Below are 18543 nucleotides of genomic sequence, written 5' to 3'. Positions count from 1 at the left end.
GTGGCTATGTCAGTGATACCGTTGGCTTTATCCCCTTGGATTAATAGAACTCTCCTGTCGCTGAGTCCCCTTCAGTCATTAATGGAGCTGGGTGTTGCATGTGGCATGCGATGTTTTGATGTACAACGGGACATTGCTGACAGATATATACGTAGTAATTGCCGTACCCTACACACAGCTTTTGGACTGTAAAGTCGGACAAGTTGCGTGTAGTCGATTTATTGTAAATCGGCATTGCTTTACTCCTCTTCCTTCATGGCTTTCCCTTAATCCCACATGAATGCTCATTTAATCTATCCCTAATCATGTCAAGAAGCAGATAGTTGAGCGAGACAAGCATGGTACCATCCAGAGAATGAAACGCAGGAGTGATTCCGTGACCCAGCCGATGAGGTGTCTATGTCAAATCTAAGTGAATCAGTTGGTACCAAAACCAGAGCTAATTCTACTGTCGCTGTGTTGCTTTATAAAGGTAGCATTCAGCTTCTAGGTCTTTCAATATCATTTACAAACATTTTTGCAACCCTGACTGTCAAAATATGTGTGATTTGTGGCACGGAATTGATGCCTGTATTTCAAACACCCAAATCATGGAAGCTATCCACACACTGTGTGATGATAGGGACATTTCAATAATCATGGAGCTTTTATCTATCATAAACATCTAAAATATTTACTTTGAAATCATAATTTACCATAAAGTAAAATAACCACTTTAATGAATACCTCACAAGGGTAAATACATATTTTAAAAAAATACATGTTTTAGGAAAACACATTAAAATATTTTTGTTTTCACATTATGATTTAGAGGCAGCAGACTGCAGTAAATTTGATGGTACACGACATATTCACCAGTATATAAAAACAATGATGAAAGCTATTATATTAGTTTATAAGGAGGGTTCCACTTGGCCTAGATATGACTTCTGTGTAAATAGTTAGGTAGGACCGAGGTTATTCATCAACCTTTTTGTACCCACACCAAAACTGTTCTCATCATGTATCCATGACAACATGCAAACTGTGCCCATAGGTCATTCTCCTGGCCTAGGAGATCCTGAAAAAGGTTATAGTATAGAAATTCTTACTCATTTCCCATGTGTTTAATTTCGTTACAACATATTTACCTATAGATTGGATTAACCGGCTTACTTCCTGTCCCAGATATAAAATTGTAAATAAGAGTAAGGATGTGGATCTTTTATTTCCATAAATAAGACAAAGCAGGAACTACTCTTTAAGAGAGAATTAAGTACCATATTTGGTAGATAGCATTAGTGGTGCTATAAATAGAATCAGAAGGCAAAGTCAGGTGTCAGAAAAGTCAGGTATCGGTAAAGTCAGGTGTTGGTAAAGTCAGGTGTCAGTAAAGTCAGGTGTTGGTAAAGTCAGGTGTCGGTAAAGTCATGAGTCAGTAAAGTAAGGTGATGGTAAAGTCAGGTATCGGTAAAGTCAGGTGTCGGTAAAGTCAGTTGTCAGTAAAGTCAGGTGTCAGTAAAGTGAGGTGTTGGTAAAGTCAGGTGTCAGTAAAGTCAGGAATCACTCAGTAAAGTCAGGGGTTAGTAATTTTGTTTGATATGACAAATTACATATCTAATAGTATAGGTTTAATTTACTGAATTACAGATTTGTGTTTGTACATATGGCAACTGAGTGTAATTAAAATTCTTTCCTGAAACTATCACTTAAAATTCTGGAACACCAGTAGTTTCAGTTCCAATATTTAAGAGTACACTTAATTACATCATAAATTTCATAATTTTACCTAAAATATATGATTATCCTAATTACATTTTTAAACGACTTGTTCATTCTCTGGGACAACTAGAAAGTGATGAATGGATTTGCGTAACCAGCAACAAGGATCAAAATGTCGGGTTATGGGCCATTTCTGAACAAGCGAACATTTACTGACGTTGGAAGCCATCAGTTCTATAGACAGAGTGTGCAGTTTGTACAAACACCCGTGTATAAGACCATTAAAGGGGGGATAATTGTTTTATTTGTCCAAAGGTTTGATACACATTTAATTGAAAACCGATGCCTGGAAGGTCAATTAGATCCTCACAGGGTTAAAACCTTCAGCGATTTTCTCTCAAGTGTCTTTGATATCAAGTCGCATTTACAGTATGACTATTAGTCTCACTTTAAATGCTGATAGTCGGTGGACAATTCATCTTCCTTCTTTTGAAGACTTTTTTTTTATTTTTCAAAAATCTGAACAAAACCCATAAAATTTTATACAAAATTATCATAAAATCTGTTCTATGTCACTGTTGACGGAAAAACATTGAGAAAAAAAAAGAGTGTTGTGTATTTATATTATGTTACTGTGTATTTAAATGAAACGAAGCGCGAAGAGCTGTATGGAAGGAGCTTTTTATTATACAGTCTAACAAAGCTAAGCGATTTATTGTCGACTCGATCAGGCCGCCCGTGAGGGGTCTTTTGTCGGCCATTGTTGAACGACACTAAGAAACAGAAGGATAACTACAGAGAACCTTGTAGGATAGTGGTGTGTTGTATAGTCGGGTCAGACCTCGTCAAGAGTTAGCCTGATATAGACATCATCTACCGTCACCTTACATTAACCAACCCCTACCTGGTTCAATCCACCAAAATGTCTGGTACCTTTTTAAGATCAACAAAAAAAGCTCAAAATTCTTTTATAAAAAAATATCAACGTTACTTAAAATAAGAAAATTTCAACAAAGATGGAATTTTAAATCTAAACAGGTTTTATCTAGTAAATGGATAAACACCGATCACTTTCAATAAGAAATATTTTTATCTGTCAAAAGTTGAACAAAGCTGACTAATCACTGAACTTTACCTGTGAAATGGATACTGATGTTAGGTGAAGTTACTGAGGATTATTTACCAATATAAATAAACAGGGCTCTGTTTCATTCCCACAAATAGCTGGATTAAATTTTGTTTCCCCCGACTTCATTTGTGATCAAATACAAAGCCTGCCTTCTTGATATCCTCAATTCCCCGTCACTCTGTACTCTAACAATGGCTAAATACTGGGCAGCTTCTCAAAACTCCAGATTCTGCGTAAAACAATATGTCCCCTATATGACCAGGCGTTATTATTAAGATGACAGGAATGCTGAAATCTTTTGTTAAGAAAAGTTCAAATGAAGAAAAATATGGCTATGAATTAGACTTCAATAATATTTCAGCCTATTTGATAACACAATTTTTCTGTTTATTAAGATATTAGAACATATAACATATCTATACTTAAAGAACAGCCTTGATCAGTCTGGTTATGTATAAATCAGGATTGACGATGAATTAGACATGCTTTAAATCTATAACGCTGCTGTGAATATAAAAAAAAAACTTGGATATTACATTTCCTATGCGTTTCAAAGAATCCAGGCTTGTTTTAGAATATTATTTTCATGACTGATATCAAAATCTGATTGAATTACCGTAGTATAAATCGCCATGAGAACATTTAAGGAACCATCCAGCTAAATTATTTTTAACATTTTAATCAGAAGAAATAATGACATTATAATAAAAAGATCAATTAAATATAGTAAAATTAAAATTTCATAAAAAAAAAATCATCAGTTATGGACTAAGTTATGGACTAAAGTTAAAATATGGGTAGTCTTAAGAATGCTCAATATAAAATCACTTAGGGAAAAAATGAAACTTTATTCTAAGTTTCTTGAAAAGTAAAATTCAAACTGCAATACTGGCTAACAGATACTGAAGTTGAAATGGGGTACTGATGGAAGAATAGTGGTGAGAACAAGAGTTCTGGATCATAGAGATGGCCTCCTGGACCTCTTCATTTAATGACATAATCTAATTAGAATGATTAGCCCCATCAGGTCTGCACAATCAAATCCTTCCAAGCGGCTGCGAGTCATGTGCTTGACAAGCATTGTGTGTGTCTTATATAACATAATTAGGTTCTGCAGCCACCCCCGACAAACATTGTCACGGGGAACCATTCTCTTATCATACGATTTACCAAAAGCACAGCAGTCATTCCCCACTCCCACTCGCCACAACAAGCCAACACCATACTGACGGGCTTGTGCATCCACGCCTGACACAGAGTCCTGGTGATGTTTGTGTGTCACTGTTGTGTTACAAATTGACAAATATTGAAATGATAATTAAATCAATCTATTTGGGCGGGTTATTGTGTATCAGTTAGTATGTTACGGTATAATAGAGCATTACATCAGTGGAGTTGGATGTTTGTAAGTCCGTGGGCCCCGATAACAAATACCCGGAATAAGATGACAACAATAGTCTACGGCTACCTATATTACATCTCAATTAACAGCATGGAATGGCAGTAATTGACATGCTATGCATATATGTAAGAATTATCCGGTGATGAAAGCATACATTTAACAGGAGCAAGGATCACAGTGGCTGGTCAACTGTCACCAATCACGTTAGCTAAAGTTACGTCATATCTCAGTTCTATTCAATGCAATATCTCAAATATTGGTGTTACAGAATTAGGACACCTTGGTATATGTGTACCATATTTATCCTGCATTAACCCCAGGGGGTCAGTACATGCTGACAATAGGTTGGGGTAGAGGGCAGGGGGGTTATTATAGGACGGTTAGGGGGAGGGGGGTTATTATAGGACGGTTAGGGGGCAGGGGAGGGGGGTATTATAAGACGGGTAGGAGGTAGGGGGCAGGGAAGTTATTATAGGACGGGTAGGGGGCAGGGAAGTAATTAAAGGACCGGTAGGGGGCAGGGGAGTTATTATAGGACCGGTAGGGGGCAGGAGAGTTATTATCGGACCGGTAGGGGGAGGGGGGTTATTACAGGATAATGAAATAGTCTTTGTTATATAGATGTGACCATTAATGATCTTGAATTGAAGTTTCTATTTAGCTGCAATATAATATATATTACTCTATTGGTAGGTGTATTTATAATCAGACAAGAACTCATGTCAGATAAATATGACATGTTTCAGAGCCTTGATAATTAATCCATACGTATACAGACTCTTCTGTTTCCTGGGTGGATTATAAGAAATTGGTATAACTTGGACATTTTTAACAGGAGAATGGAACGATCAGTCCCCCCTCTCCCCCCCCCCCCCCCCCCCCCCAAAAAATGTCTGGACAGTTATTGAATTATGGAATATAAAACTTTTTATTTATATGTAACATACTGAAATATTTCAATAAAGTTGCTTCGTCAAATAACCTTGATATATTTCACTTTGTTTTGTGGTCGTAGTAATTTCTCAGTATAATTTGAACTTGAATACGGATGAGGGCACAATGAGGATTGATTAAAATAAGAAATACAATTACCTATGTAGTAAATTTGGGTAATTTCTAGGATACTATAGCCTTGGGGCAGAACAGTTGAAAACAAGCTGATATATCTATCTATCCCAATGAAATTTTAGGATTTTCAGAGATTAAATAATCATGTTTAATAATACAATTCCAGTAGCAAACTGATTTCATTTTCTTAATTCGATAGATATCTGTGTCATCAAAGAATTACACAGACAATCTTTTCTGCCGTAGGCAAATAACCCGCCGAACGGACATGGAACCTTAGATATCACTATAGTCCCCTACAACCCAGCATTATCACAAGGTGATTATCAAATTTGGACAGCATATTTTGAACATCTGCAAACAATGTTAAGATAATGTATGGTCTATTGAGACCCGAGTTATTAGTATGTCACATTCTTTATGTCCGTCTGACCAACTGGCTGCAAACAATGGAGAGAAGCAGGTAAAATGGGGTAATTACCAAATTAGGGTTCCCAGACACAGGTGTCAGGCAGTAAATTACAGCTCAACATATTGAGTATAGTCTGTCCTTGTATGGGGAGTTCACTTTAAATCCTTAAGGTGCTGATATTTCAAACAACTGACAGACCTCCAGTTAAAATATCTCACTGAGATAACATGATTTGAGCATATCTCACCCATACAGAACCAGAACAAAAGTAATTCGCATGATTATGTTGTTTTTACTCTCGATAGGAAGTATTCACCAATTCTTGCAAGTTCCATAGGTTGCTTCTAAAAGCCATTAATATCTCCATCATGATGATGACTGAAAATTACATTTTTTATTATTGGCTGCTTCTTTACTTGTATATAATGATAGATTACAGATAACAACAATATTTTAGATTTATATTCAATGATAAAAATCTTTTGTTGCGAAAAATTTACTGAAAACCCGCCTATTTATGCTAAGTTCATTAGTTTGAAATCTATACTCACATCAATTATATCATACAACCTCACAAAGGAAAGCAACATTTTGAGTTTGTGTAAGCAACTAATTTTTTTTGAAAACAACCAGAGAGTTTGAAAATACTAAATTTGCTTAATATACAAACAAGGCATTTTCTTCACCCCAACAGTAAGACAGACATATCGTGGTCGTGAAGCCTCAGCTGTAACACTAACCTTCATTATTCTCCAGCTATACACTTTATATTCCAATAAACCTCATAACTCCAGTCAGCCATTTCCCTGGAGATCCTGAAATTGTTCCCCTGACCTACTTTTTACCCTATATATATTTGCATGGTTATTATATAGTTTTAGATTCCCAATCTACCTACCATTGTAAAAATTCTTTTATAACTACAGTAGGAAGTTTTCCTACATTATCGTTACTTTGAAATGAATTTATAGTCAAACTACCACAAACAATGGCAAATGAGGTGGCAAAAGTGTTTTGAAACAGAACTTTTATTTTACTATACTTTTCATAATATTCCATTTTTTCAAACATTGAATCTCTATCTCAGGTCAATTCACAAATAAATACGGTAAATGAAAAAAATAAATATTGCATGATTATTTTTGTTTATTCTTTCATATCTATATAGTATTAACATACATCAATACAAAATTCATATTCTTCATTCCACTACCCCAAAGGTCAATTAACAGGACGAAAAATAGTCATTTTTCATTGCTTTGTAAATCCATCTTGGTGGTCTTTATCACTAGACAGTAATAGTTCCACTGGAAATGAAAAGCCTAGCATGTTAATTACAATAGAATATCCCAACTATTATCTCTTTGAACAAATATCCTTCACAGTCTTCACAATAGATATAGACAAGGACAAAAAAATATTCAATTTTGTTTGTATGCATTGTCTGGTGGTAGAACTGACCCAATCATCCATGTGATGTACCGATGATGCTCACAGCTTTACGAGGGGCGGTTAAAAGCCTGGAATGGTCCGTCTCGGAAACCTGAGCTGCTCTTGCTTGGTTCATACAGGCCAGAAGTAATTAAAGAAATGGGTAAGCCTTTTTTGCATCAGCCCCTGCCCAACTTCCTTAAGGAAATGAAGTGTCGCCTTGACGCTGGTGTAAATAATATTCCTACATTATGGACCCATATCAAACGTGGGCCATGTCTTTTCAAATGATGGCATGACGTGTGCATGCTACGCTATCGTAGGAAATAATTAGCGTTCAACAAAATGGGACGAGAAATGGATACATAGAAGGATTTTAATGTTTTGTGCAAGTAAATGTGTTCAATTACTAAGTTCTATCCAGAAGTTGTGTGGCACATAAATGCAATTTTTCTGCCATATTTGAGTAATGCTAATGTGAAGATAACATATCGCAATTGATCTACGAGAGACAGCTTTAAGTAAGCTTCATTGATTGGCGGTATGTCCCAGACTCTGTATTGACTCAGTCAATCATACATGGAAATGAATTCATATGTAAGAAATACAAAAAGAATCTGCATGGTTTTGTAAAGAGATGCTTTACAGATCTGGTTTCGTCCTTTGAGGAACTCATGTGATATTAATACATGCCAGGATTTCATTTCGATATGTATTTTCATTTTGTATTCATGTATTTTATATTTTGATATGCATTTTGACCTAAAATTAAATTTTCAAGAGAGCTTGAAAGTCTATCCTTTTCGTAATTGAAACTAAATAAAATGATTTAATCATTCTTCTTCAACTCTGGATAACTATCTTTGTGAAAAATCTTCTTAAAATTTTGTAGTCCTTTACTTATACCCAACAATTATGTATCAGAACTCTTGTATTTAAGAGGATAATATATAATACATATACACAAATTTAAAAGAATATTTTATCTTTAAATTCAAAAAAATAATTCTAACCTTTAATGTGAAACAGTGACATGTAAACTTTCAAACTAAAACTTCTTGAACAAGTTGATTTACAGCAGTCACCTTGATCCAACCTACCTAATGAACAAGTTGAGTTACAGCAGTGACCTTGATCCAACCTACCTAATGAACAAGTTGAGTTACAGCAGTGACCTTGATTCGACCTACTTAATGAACAAGTTGAGGTACAGCAGTGACCTTGATTCGACCTATTTAATGAACAAGTTGAAGTACAGCAGTGACCTTGATTCGACCTACCTAATGAACAAGTTGAGTTACAGCAACGTTGATCCAACCTACCTTATGAACAAGTTTGAGTTACAGCAACGTTGATCCAACTTACCCAATGAACAAGTTGAGTTACAGCAGTGACCTTGATCCAACCTACCTGATTATTCACCTGATCCAAGATTTCAGTGACTAAGCATATCAGTGTTACCCTAATTCAGTAAAACCACTGACCCAGAAACAAACTTAACATCTGAAAAATTAGAATACGCTGAGATCACTGGACGAATATAAACGCATCAAAAAATAATTAGGTTGAAATTGTTTCTCACAGTAGCTGAACCATGAGCAATCAATTAATATGCTTTATAAACGACTCATTCATGTCCTTATGTACAAATATAGATATGATCACCTTGTTACCTCTGTCATTTCTTTATACAACATTGTAAATATCACTTTATTCAATTTACAACAATTGCAAAACAATTAAGTTATGTCAACTTAATCATGCTTGTTGATCAGATGAAAGTGCTTGCAGGTCTTTCTGTGGGAGGAAACCGAAGTACCCAGGGAAAACCAATGTGTTGGGCAGGTGACCTCATACCTTTTTATGTCCGATTTAGGAATCGAACCCCAGCAACCTAGGAGAAAGGCATGTGTGTTACATCTGTGCCACTGACCACCTGATCAAAGACATTAAAATTATAAAGGCAAACAAAAAATAAAATGAGACAACAAAAATTAAGAACTTATTTGATTTTACCAAATTAAAACTTTTTGACTTTCTACTGACATTTGACTTTACAAAGACCTCCTTTTTAAGACACCTGGATTAACTCACATCTGTGCAGGTAGTCTTATACATATTCCGATATCACTCTCATCAGAGAGCCAATAAAACTATTTCTTTCCACTAATATGAAAGTGACTATCATCAGCACTTAATACAAATGACATCTCAACACAAGAGGTCTGTTAATGTGCTTAACACATGTGGTCTCTTAACAAAGGTGGTCTCTTAACACAGGTGGTCCCTTAACACAGGTGGTCTCTTAACACAGGTGGTCTTTTAACACATGTGGTCTCTTAACACTGTTGGTCTCTTTAACACAGAGATTCCCTTAACACGTGGTCTCTTAACACAGGTGGTCCCTTAACACAGGCAGTCTCTTAACACAATTGGTCTCTTTAACACAGGCATTTCCATAACACAGATGGTCCCTTAACACAGGTTTTCCCTGAACACAGGTGGATTCTAGGCTGGTGAAGAAAGCATATTGTCGATCATTCATTTTTCAGGTAAGAGGGTATGTTTGGAATCAAAGAGCAAAGTTTTAATATCTTAACACTCATATCTCCTTCATCAACACAATGAATGACCATTTTCAAAAAAACATTTTCAAATCACGGGTGAATTTTACCTGTTAATCCAGCTGGCCATTCTCCTACACTACTTTTTACCCTATATATATTTGCATGGTTATTGCATATTTTCAGATTCCAAATCTATACCTGTAACCACTGTGAAATTCTTGTATCTAGAGTAGAAATGTTCCTACCACATCAACCTTCCATTTTCATATTTACGGGACACTATCGATGACCATTTCAGAAAAACATTTCCAAGCCACAGGTAAATTTTTCCTGCTATTTTCTCATTGTAAAATGTTATGGACTATATTTTTAATAACTCTGATGAACAGTTTAGAAGGCCTAATAAATGGCATAATATCACAATATTACTGTGATCAACACATCAATATTATCAACAGATCAATATTAGAAGATGAATTGTAACCAAATTCACATGATGTGTAAATACATTCAGGTTATTATTTTCTATGAATTATTAAATTCATTAATTAATATACAGAGAAACATATCCCAGGTGTGCTTGTCAATGTAGTTTGTACAAGCCTCGGGGCGTAGCACTCTCTGTGTGGAAATATCAGGGAGATTTCACCGAGATATAGTCATCAATGTTATATGGTGTTAATTATACTCACAGACAAACCGTAATTATTCTGGTAAATAATCCACCTTTCTCAAAAATGATATTTCTAATTAGACTGAAAATGGTACCATATTTATCGCCATGTACCCTCCAATACCATCCTCTTGTAATTTCTCTGAAAGCTAATGAACATGAGATAAGTAAACCAGAGATGATATATATTACTGTAACTTTTTCGTGAAGGAATTAGTCCGAAAAATGCTCAACAATTATTTAGAACTCTTTTTTCTTGGAGATACATTGGGGGTACTGACGCTCTCTACCTTACAGTAAAGGTTTGAGGGTCATTGACTATTTTCCAGAACTTAAAATTGTTTACGTGGATTAACTTTCATGACAATCATCAAGAATTTCAGACTTAAGTCATATCATAAAAAATTTGAACTCAATCAATTCAAAAAATGAAAATATCATATTTTCAGCCGAAATTCTCAGCTGGAAATCATATTTAGTGATATTGGGAAATCAAATAAAAATAGAAATAATTTCGATGTCAATTCCAATTATGGAAATTTACAGAAATGTGGTCGATATCAATTTGTATACAAGACAACTTGTAAAGCATTGAAATGATTTTAAGACCAAAAATGAAATATGCATCAAACATATATATGAGGCAGATGTATTACTAGTGAAATTTCCTCACCAAGTAGTACAGAAACTATTATTTCCAGCAAACATCTTGAGGAATAAGGATCATAATTTATAACGCGGCACTCACATTAACGTATGCATTGAAGATAACAATAATTCTCTTGTATTAATTACATGGGCAAACAGCGAATCAAAGTTTTATTCTCCATATTCTGACAAGGAATTGTAAATCACTGTTTAAGTGCTCTTAGGGAACCAGTAGCAGGCTTTTCAAAGAAGATGGGTAAAAATGAATAGTCTTCCATTAATGAAAGGCTGAGGGGAAAAGGTTAGAAGCCTGTGCGTAATATACACACAGAGACAGGATGGATAATTGATGTCCAACCAATGTAACCAAATGAAATATGATTATAATTACACAGTCTTTGTACCTAAATGCTTTCCCGCATCCCAACCTTGTAGTTATATGCTGGAGAGCCTAAATACTTTTATTTTAGAACCGTTTACTCTGGAAGCCAGTCGGAATAGCCAGAACCTGCTGTCATGATACTGAGCAATTCGGTGTGGCGTAAGTACACACAACAGCCCTTTATCTTCTGCTATCACAGCGGTAGTGCTAAACAGGTCTCTTTCTTAACCTTATCTACGCTCCTTTATTGTCTTATAAAATTTGAAGAGGAAAAATATCAATATTTATGCTATTCCTGGGAAAGTCTGTGTAGAGCATGTTGAGTAGTGCGGTCTGGGGCTCCTCAGAGTAGCCCGATGTTGACTGAATGTTGTCGAATCTCTCACTTCAGGAAGTCACTCGTAAAATGCTTAAAAGAACAAGGATGTTAAAACAGTCACTTCCTCTAATACACTGCATCTTCTATGTGACTAATGCTGTAATAATGTCTAATGATCAACCCTGTTTCTCTAGTCATCCTATTGTCTTACAAAGTCGACTTCAGTACATCATTCCTTACACCATATTCTGTCTTTTGTAGCACTCGATCAATAGATCATTCAAGAAATTATTAATGGAAGTCAAAATAGAGTTTGCTGTGCTGTAATACACCTACATGCAAAATTAAAATGGAAAAAAAAAAAAGATGTTATGAAAATTTCAACCAATCAGGTAGTGGTATCTATCTTGAAGGTCATACGTGAATCAATGACATTACAAACTAATTTTATTGAGGTATTTCATTTAATGATAACTTCTCATTCCTCATGTCTTAGGGGCCGCGGCGGCTGAATGGTTAAGGTGCCCCGACACTTCATCACTAGCCCTTAACTTCTGGGTCGCGAGTTTGTGACCTATGTGGGGCAGTTGCTTGGTACTGACTGTAGGCCGGTGGTTTTACTCCGGGTACTCCGGCTTTCCTCCACCTCCAAAATCTGGCACATCCTTAAATGACCCTGGCTGTTAATAGGATTAAAACAAAGTAAAATAAACTGAACCGAGGACCAGCGCCCCCCCCCCCCCCCCCCCCCCCCCTCCCCTGGTCCCCCGCCAATTGTAGATGCCCCCCTAGGTCCCCCCGCCAATTGTAGGTATCAGTATCACCCCCCCCCCCCTATGTTTCTGATATGCCAAAATTCCGCAGTTGTCTTACTTGTGAATAGGTACAGATTACTATCAGATAATATAATTATGTTCTATGAAGCTAGTATAGTTACATTTGATCAAATAATTGTAAGCTATGAAGAATTTCATCAAAGTTCATCAATACAGGAGAACAATTCTAACATAATAAATACAAAGACTTGTGGGGTCTTTTTTTTGTTTAACGTCCTATTAACAGCCAGGGTCATTTAAGGATGTGCCTGGTTTTGGAGGTGGAGGAAAGCCGGAGTACCCGGAGAAAAACAACCGGCCTACGGTCAGTACCTGGCAACTGCCCCACGTAGGTTTTGAACTCGCAACCCAGAGATGGAGGGCTAGTGATAAAGTGTCGGGACACCTTAACCACTCGGCCACCTCGGCCCCTTTGTGGCTCAAGTTTCAGTAAATCATGTCAATAAAAAATTAATCAACATAATATGGATGTTAAATTAAAACCCCCTAATAGTATAGATTTGTATATGATTGACAATTTTTCATGTAAATGATCTATTTATAGAAATACCTGGACACGTTCCAAACCAATCAGATGCAAAGTATCTATAAATAATTCAAAAAAGTACAGAACAATGATTTCCTAGCTTCTGGCTGTACAATTAACGACAACAGTATGTGTGATTAATTTGGGCACCATCTGTGGATAAGAAGAAATAAAATGGATGAGAATCAAGTCCAATTAGGCTATGATATTTCTGACCCTGACTCCAAAAACCAGGTAAATTACAGCTCTGATCAAAAGGTAATAAACACAGCGTAAAACCACCATCTGTAGAGTTTTGTTACTTGGATTTTACCAGTGAATTTTAAATAGGATTGCACAAGCCCAGGGTCATATACAGCTGAATTAGTTAAATTGGAACTAAAAAAAGAAAAATCTTTATTTCATAGATTATTGATTAAAAATATCTCAATCTTTAACTCTCGAATTGTGTATGTATATTTAGAATTTTTTTACAATTTAGTTAGAGAAATTTTGAAGGTATGGTTAAAAAGTATAATAATATTTTATTCATCTGCTTGAGTAGCTGACTAAAATTATCATAATGACACATAATTGGTTTGTCCTTTTTGCACACAATGCCTGTACCATTAATTTCGATAACTACAACCGCTGTCACTAATGTCTGACATACTGTTAAAAAATCACAAGAATACTTCTACACAGAAAATTCTTTCTTTTCGGGAAATATTTTATAGATACATAATAGAATTTTTAAATCAAATCACACTTCCTTCTAAAAAAAAATTGTCTTCAAGGTTTTATGAAAATTATGAAGTTTGCATTACCATCTTAAGATATTATGTAGGAAAACTTAATTTGATTAGGTTATCAGCCTTGAGGAATAAAATGAATGAGTTTAATATGCAATGTGTATGAATACATTTGAATTCTAATTAGCATGTGTTTCCTTTTGCTCTCTATTTGTGTTATATTGGTTATTACTTTGGTCCTGTGAAAACTTCAAGAATATCAGGTATTTAAGGTATTCAAATCGTAATCGTAATCAAATAAAGGATTAAAAATCAACAAGCATACGCCTACATCGTAATCAAACAAAGGATTAAAAATCAACAAGCATATATAACGCCTACATCGTAATCAAACAAAGGATTAAAAATCAACAAGCATACACCTACATCGTAATCAAACAAAGGATTAAAAATCAACAAGCATACGCCTACATCGTAATCAAACAAAGGATTAAAAATCAACAAGCATATATAACGCCTACATCGTAATCAAACAAAGGATTAAAAATCAACAAGCATACGCCTACATCGTAATCAAACAAAGGATTAAAAATCAACAAGCATATGCCTACATCGTAATCAAACAAAGGATTAAAAATCAACAACCACAGTATTTTTGAGAACATCTGTATTTCTTATAAATACCATTCAGAAGACAACTATAAGTACTATTGGTATCAAAGATGTATAATGTCTTCTGACTAAAACTGAAGAGTGAAAAATAAGAATTGATTGCATAGTCAGTGTTTTCGAGTAAACACTGAAACAGCCGAGTTTGACTGGCAGAGCTAATGATTATTGAGTATAATTACTACAGGACCCACTACTGCTTCAATTATAGCAGTCATTTGGCTGGTCTTCCCCAGACTGGCTCCGTCAGGCTCCGTACCTCACTGTACAAACTCATCATACATTGCACCCCAACACGGTAAAACCTGTGACAGCGACTGAACTGCCAAACACGATTCACGCAGAGAGAAATTGAATGTTTTCTTCAAATAATGGAGGAAATTATTTTCATTCATTATGATGACAGTAATTTCATCTTTAAAAGAAATTTCTCATATTTCATTTTTGAAATGGTTCAAGTTTTCTTGCTTGATCTAATTGTGATGTAATTCTTGGAATAAGATCATTGATTATCAGTGGCCTAACTAGGGCACCATAACCTCAATCACGATGGAGCCTGAACAAAATTGTCCTCTTAATTAAGCCCAGGCAGTTCAACATTTAAACAACTGCATGACAATAAACATGCATTTATATAAGCATTTTTACTGAACTGCAATAGATATGGGTGGGCTTATTACCAGACATAGGTGGTTTCCTTTAATATGGTTATAATGAATAAGATTTCAAATATTCCAAATTTAATCTAGCTTTAAATAGTGACATAGGAAAATTACCAACCAAATCTAAATATTTTGTTTCTTATTCAATGTTAAAATTGCATAAAAATATCTAACATCAAACAAATCTGTATCTCATTTCAATGTCATAGCATTCAATTTGTACTTAATCCTCTTGCTGCAAGGATAACACAAAATAAAGCCCCTGTATTTTGGTTCAGGCCTACTTTATTTGTGAAGTATGCAGCTGTCTGTAATGCTATGTTTTCCTCCACTGATAATGCGATGAAAAACTATCCTGCCGAATGACTGCATGTCTAACTTCGTAAACCAAAAAAAGAAGAAAAAAAGCCCACACCATATCTTCATTGTAAGGATGCACTTGAAATCGGTATATATACATGTTTTGACTGCCTCTCCTCTGACAAAAGACTCAACTGTGTTCTAACATTCTTCGTCACGGAAACACGGAACTTCCGTACTACATGGTGTGCATGTCTGGGGGTGTCAAAGCAGGTCTAACGCGCATGCAACACATTAATTAAACTTTGTCTCTGCACAAGAAAATCATTCAACAAGGTTAAATCAAGAATGAAATGTGAGTAAACATTACATAGAGGTTATCTATTGCATGTCTAAAGGAAATCCAAACTTTTGTCTGGCTCGCAGAAAGCCTATGTAGATCTAGGTTATGGATGCGTTTGCCTGGAAATAAGGACTACTTTTAGCATGAAATTGTGTTTGACGACATTTGGATATGTATAAATCCCATATAAGATGCTGTTATCACCGAGTAATGGGTTTTAAACAGTTTAAAGTATTATACGTTTTATCTTTAGCCTCATTTTAAACATTGTCATCCCCCTTAAACCATTCTTACATTAACCCCATCACAGGCAATGATATATATCGATCTCAATGGAAGCCTTGTTGTTTACTTAAACTAAAACACAGGATGTTACAGATTAGAGAAAAAAACATCCGTAACATTTCGGAAATATTTCCTTCATAAGACAGTGCTAGTACGCTTCACATTGATCATTAGTCTGATGAAGGTGACAGTGTAGTCATCGGAACGTCAAACTCAATATCATATTATTTCAAATTGCTACTTTGTAGGACACAAGCTCTTCAAATTGCTACTTTGTTGGAGCGAGTCCTTCAAACTGCTACTTTGTTGGAGCGAGTCCTTCAAACTGCTACTTTGTTGGAGCGAGTCCTTCAAACTGCTACTTTGTTGGAGCTAGTCCTTCAAACTACTACTTTGTTGGAGCGAGTCCTTCAACCTACTACTTTGTTGGAGCTAGTCCTTCAAACTGCTACTTTGTTGGAGCTAGTCCTTCAAATTGCTACTTTGTTGGAGCTAGTCCTTCAAACCGCTACTTTGTTGGAGCTAGTCCTTCAAACTACTACTTTGTTGGAGCTAGTCCTTCAAACTACTACTTTTTTGGAGCTAGTCCTTCAAATTGCTACTTTGTTGGAGCGAGTCCTTCAAACTGCTACTTTGTTGGAGCTAGTCCTTCAAACTACTACTTTGTTGGAGCTAGTCCTTCAAACTACTACTTTTTTGGAGCTAGTCCTTCAAACTGCTACTTTGTTGGAGCTAGTCCTTCAAACTGCTACTTTGTTGGAGCTAGTCCTTCAAACCGCTACTTTGTTGGAGCTAGTCCTTCAAACTGCTACTTTGTTGGAGCTAGTCCTTCAAACTACTACTTTTTTGGAGCTAGTCCTTCAAATTGCTACTTTGTTGGAGCTAGTTCTTCAAACTACTACTTTGTTGGAGCTAGTTCTTCAAACTACTACTTTGTTGGAGCTAGTCCTTCAAATTGCTACTTTGTTGGAGCGAGTCCTTCAAACTGCTACTTTGTTGGAGCTAGTCCTTCAAACTGCTACTTTGTTGCAATGTTCGATGCTAGCCCTTTAATCTGCTATGTTGTCAGAAGCCCTTCAAATTGCAACTTTGTTGGAAGCTCTTCAGATTATGACTTGTCAGAACTGGGAAACTCTTCAAATCATAACTTTGTCAGAATTCCTTCAAACTGATTCTTTGTTGGAATTAAGCCCTACCAATCACTACTTTGTCAGAATTCCTTCAAACTGATTCACTACTTTGTGAGATAAAATGTCATATCAAGAAAGTTTCAAGGAATGATGGAGCCACCAAGAGACATCTTTATATAGTACCATCCCACTGTAATGCCATACCTCAACATGGTAGTGCGACATCTCACTCAGTCATATTATACCAACGTGTAACTGTATTATGAAACATTGTCTTACCTTGAAAGTAGCTCTTGGTCCTGAGATAGCTTACAGCAAGCCGAAGAATAGAAAGTTTGTCAAGTTTTGATATAACACTTTGTTCGAATGGCAGTAAACTGGCAAGATGGTCGAGCTCCCCATTAAGTCTCTCCCTGTGTCGTTTACTGGGGTTACTCTTGGGAGGGTGGTCCTTCACCGGAGTTTTTACACTGAAACGAAGAAAACAGAATTATACATACCTGTCATTTTGGTACTAAATGAATTTCACCATGTCAACATTTCAAGTTGTACATCTTTACCCATGTTCTTATTTATACACAAGTTGTACATCTTTACCCATGTTCTTATTTATACACATATCTGTAATTTGTACTTATTCATCTAAAGTTCACCGAGACAGTTTACCAGTTTTTCTTGTAATGCACAGGTACATAGAAAGGTGATGAACCTGGTCCTTATATGCAGGTATAGTGAAAGGTTCACCTGAAATGTCCTGATACACTTAATTCACAGAGAGGTTAACAAGTGGTTTCTGTAAAAAGGTATAGCAAAAGATACACCAACAGCCTCTATACACAGGTATAACGAAAGATACACCAAAGGTCCTGATACACTGGTTCACAGAAAAGTACACAAACAGCCTCTTTACACAGGTATAACAAAAGATACACCAGCTGACCTGATACACTAATTCACAGAAAGGTTCACTTTCTATAAAAAGGTATAGCAAATAGGGCTGGATTAGATAGGTAAACATACCTCAAATCTTTGTGATCCTCCATATCAAAGGTGACAAAGAATTGAAACTCAACATTATCCAATTCCATACTGGAGGACAATGCGAGAGTTCCACACACAATATCATTTAGGAATTTGTAGTTTGAGTAATCAGCTTTTTGTTACATCTGTGTATCATTATATTCATCCTAATGTATGCTACTGTTATCCTAATTAATATTACACCTGTTTACCATCATTTTTGTGATTAATACTTTTAACCATCGTTATCCTAAATTCTGCTCCACCTAGGCCTGAATACCATATTTTTCCAAATCAATATTTCACCTG

At 35.7% G+C, this 18543-nt stretch overlaps 1 protein-coding gene across 1 annotated transcript in view; it reads right to left on the bottom strand.

The window, feature by feature from the left end:
• The window catches only part of LOC117328383, a 68749-nt gene extending 50447 nt beyond the window's left edge, over positions 1-18302 (bottom strand). Inside the window, exons 1-2 of the mRNA XM_033885911.1 lie at positions 18235-18302; positions 17494-17684 (exon numbers count right to left, since the gene is read on the bottom strand). Coding sequence (XP_033741802.1) covers positions 17494-17684; positions 18235-18302 — 259 coding nt within the window. The remainder of the gene's footprint in view (positions 1-17493; positions 17685-18234) is intronic.
• Positions 18303-18543: the final 241 nt, after the last annotated feature.

Source organism: Pecten maximus, chromosome 5, assembly GCF_902652985.1.
Source record: "Pecten maximus chromosome 5, xPecMax1.1, whole genome shotgun sequence".
NCBI classification, from domain to species: Eukaryota; Metazoa; Mollusca; class Bivalvia; order Pectinida; family Pectinidae; genus Pecten; species Pecten maximus.
This window is presented reverse-complemented; position numbering and strand designations above follow the sequence as displayed.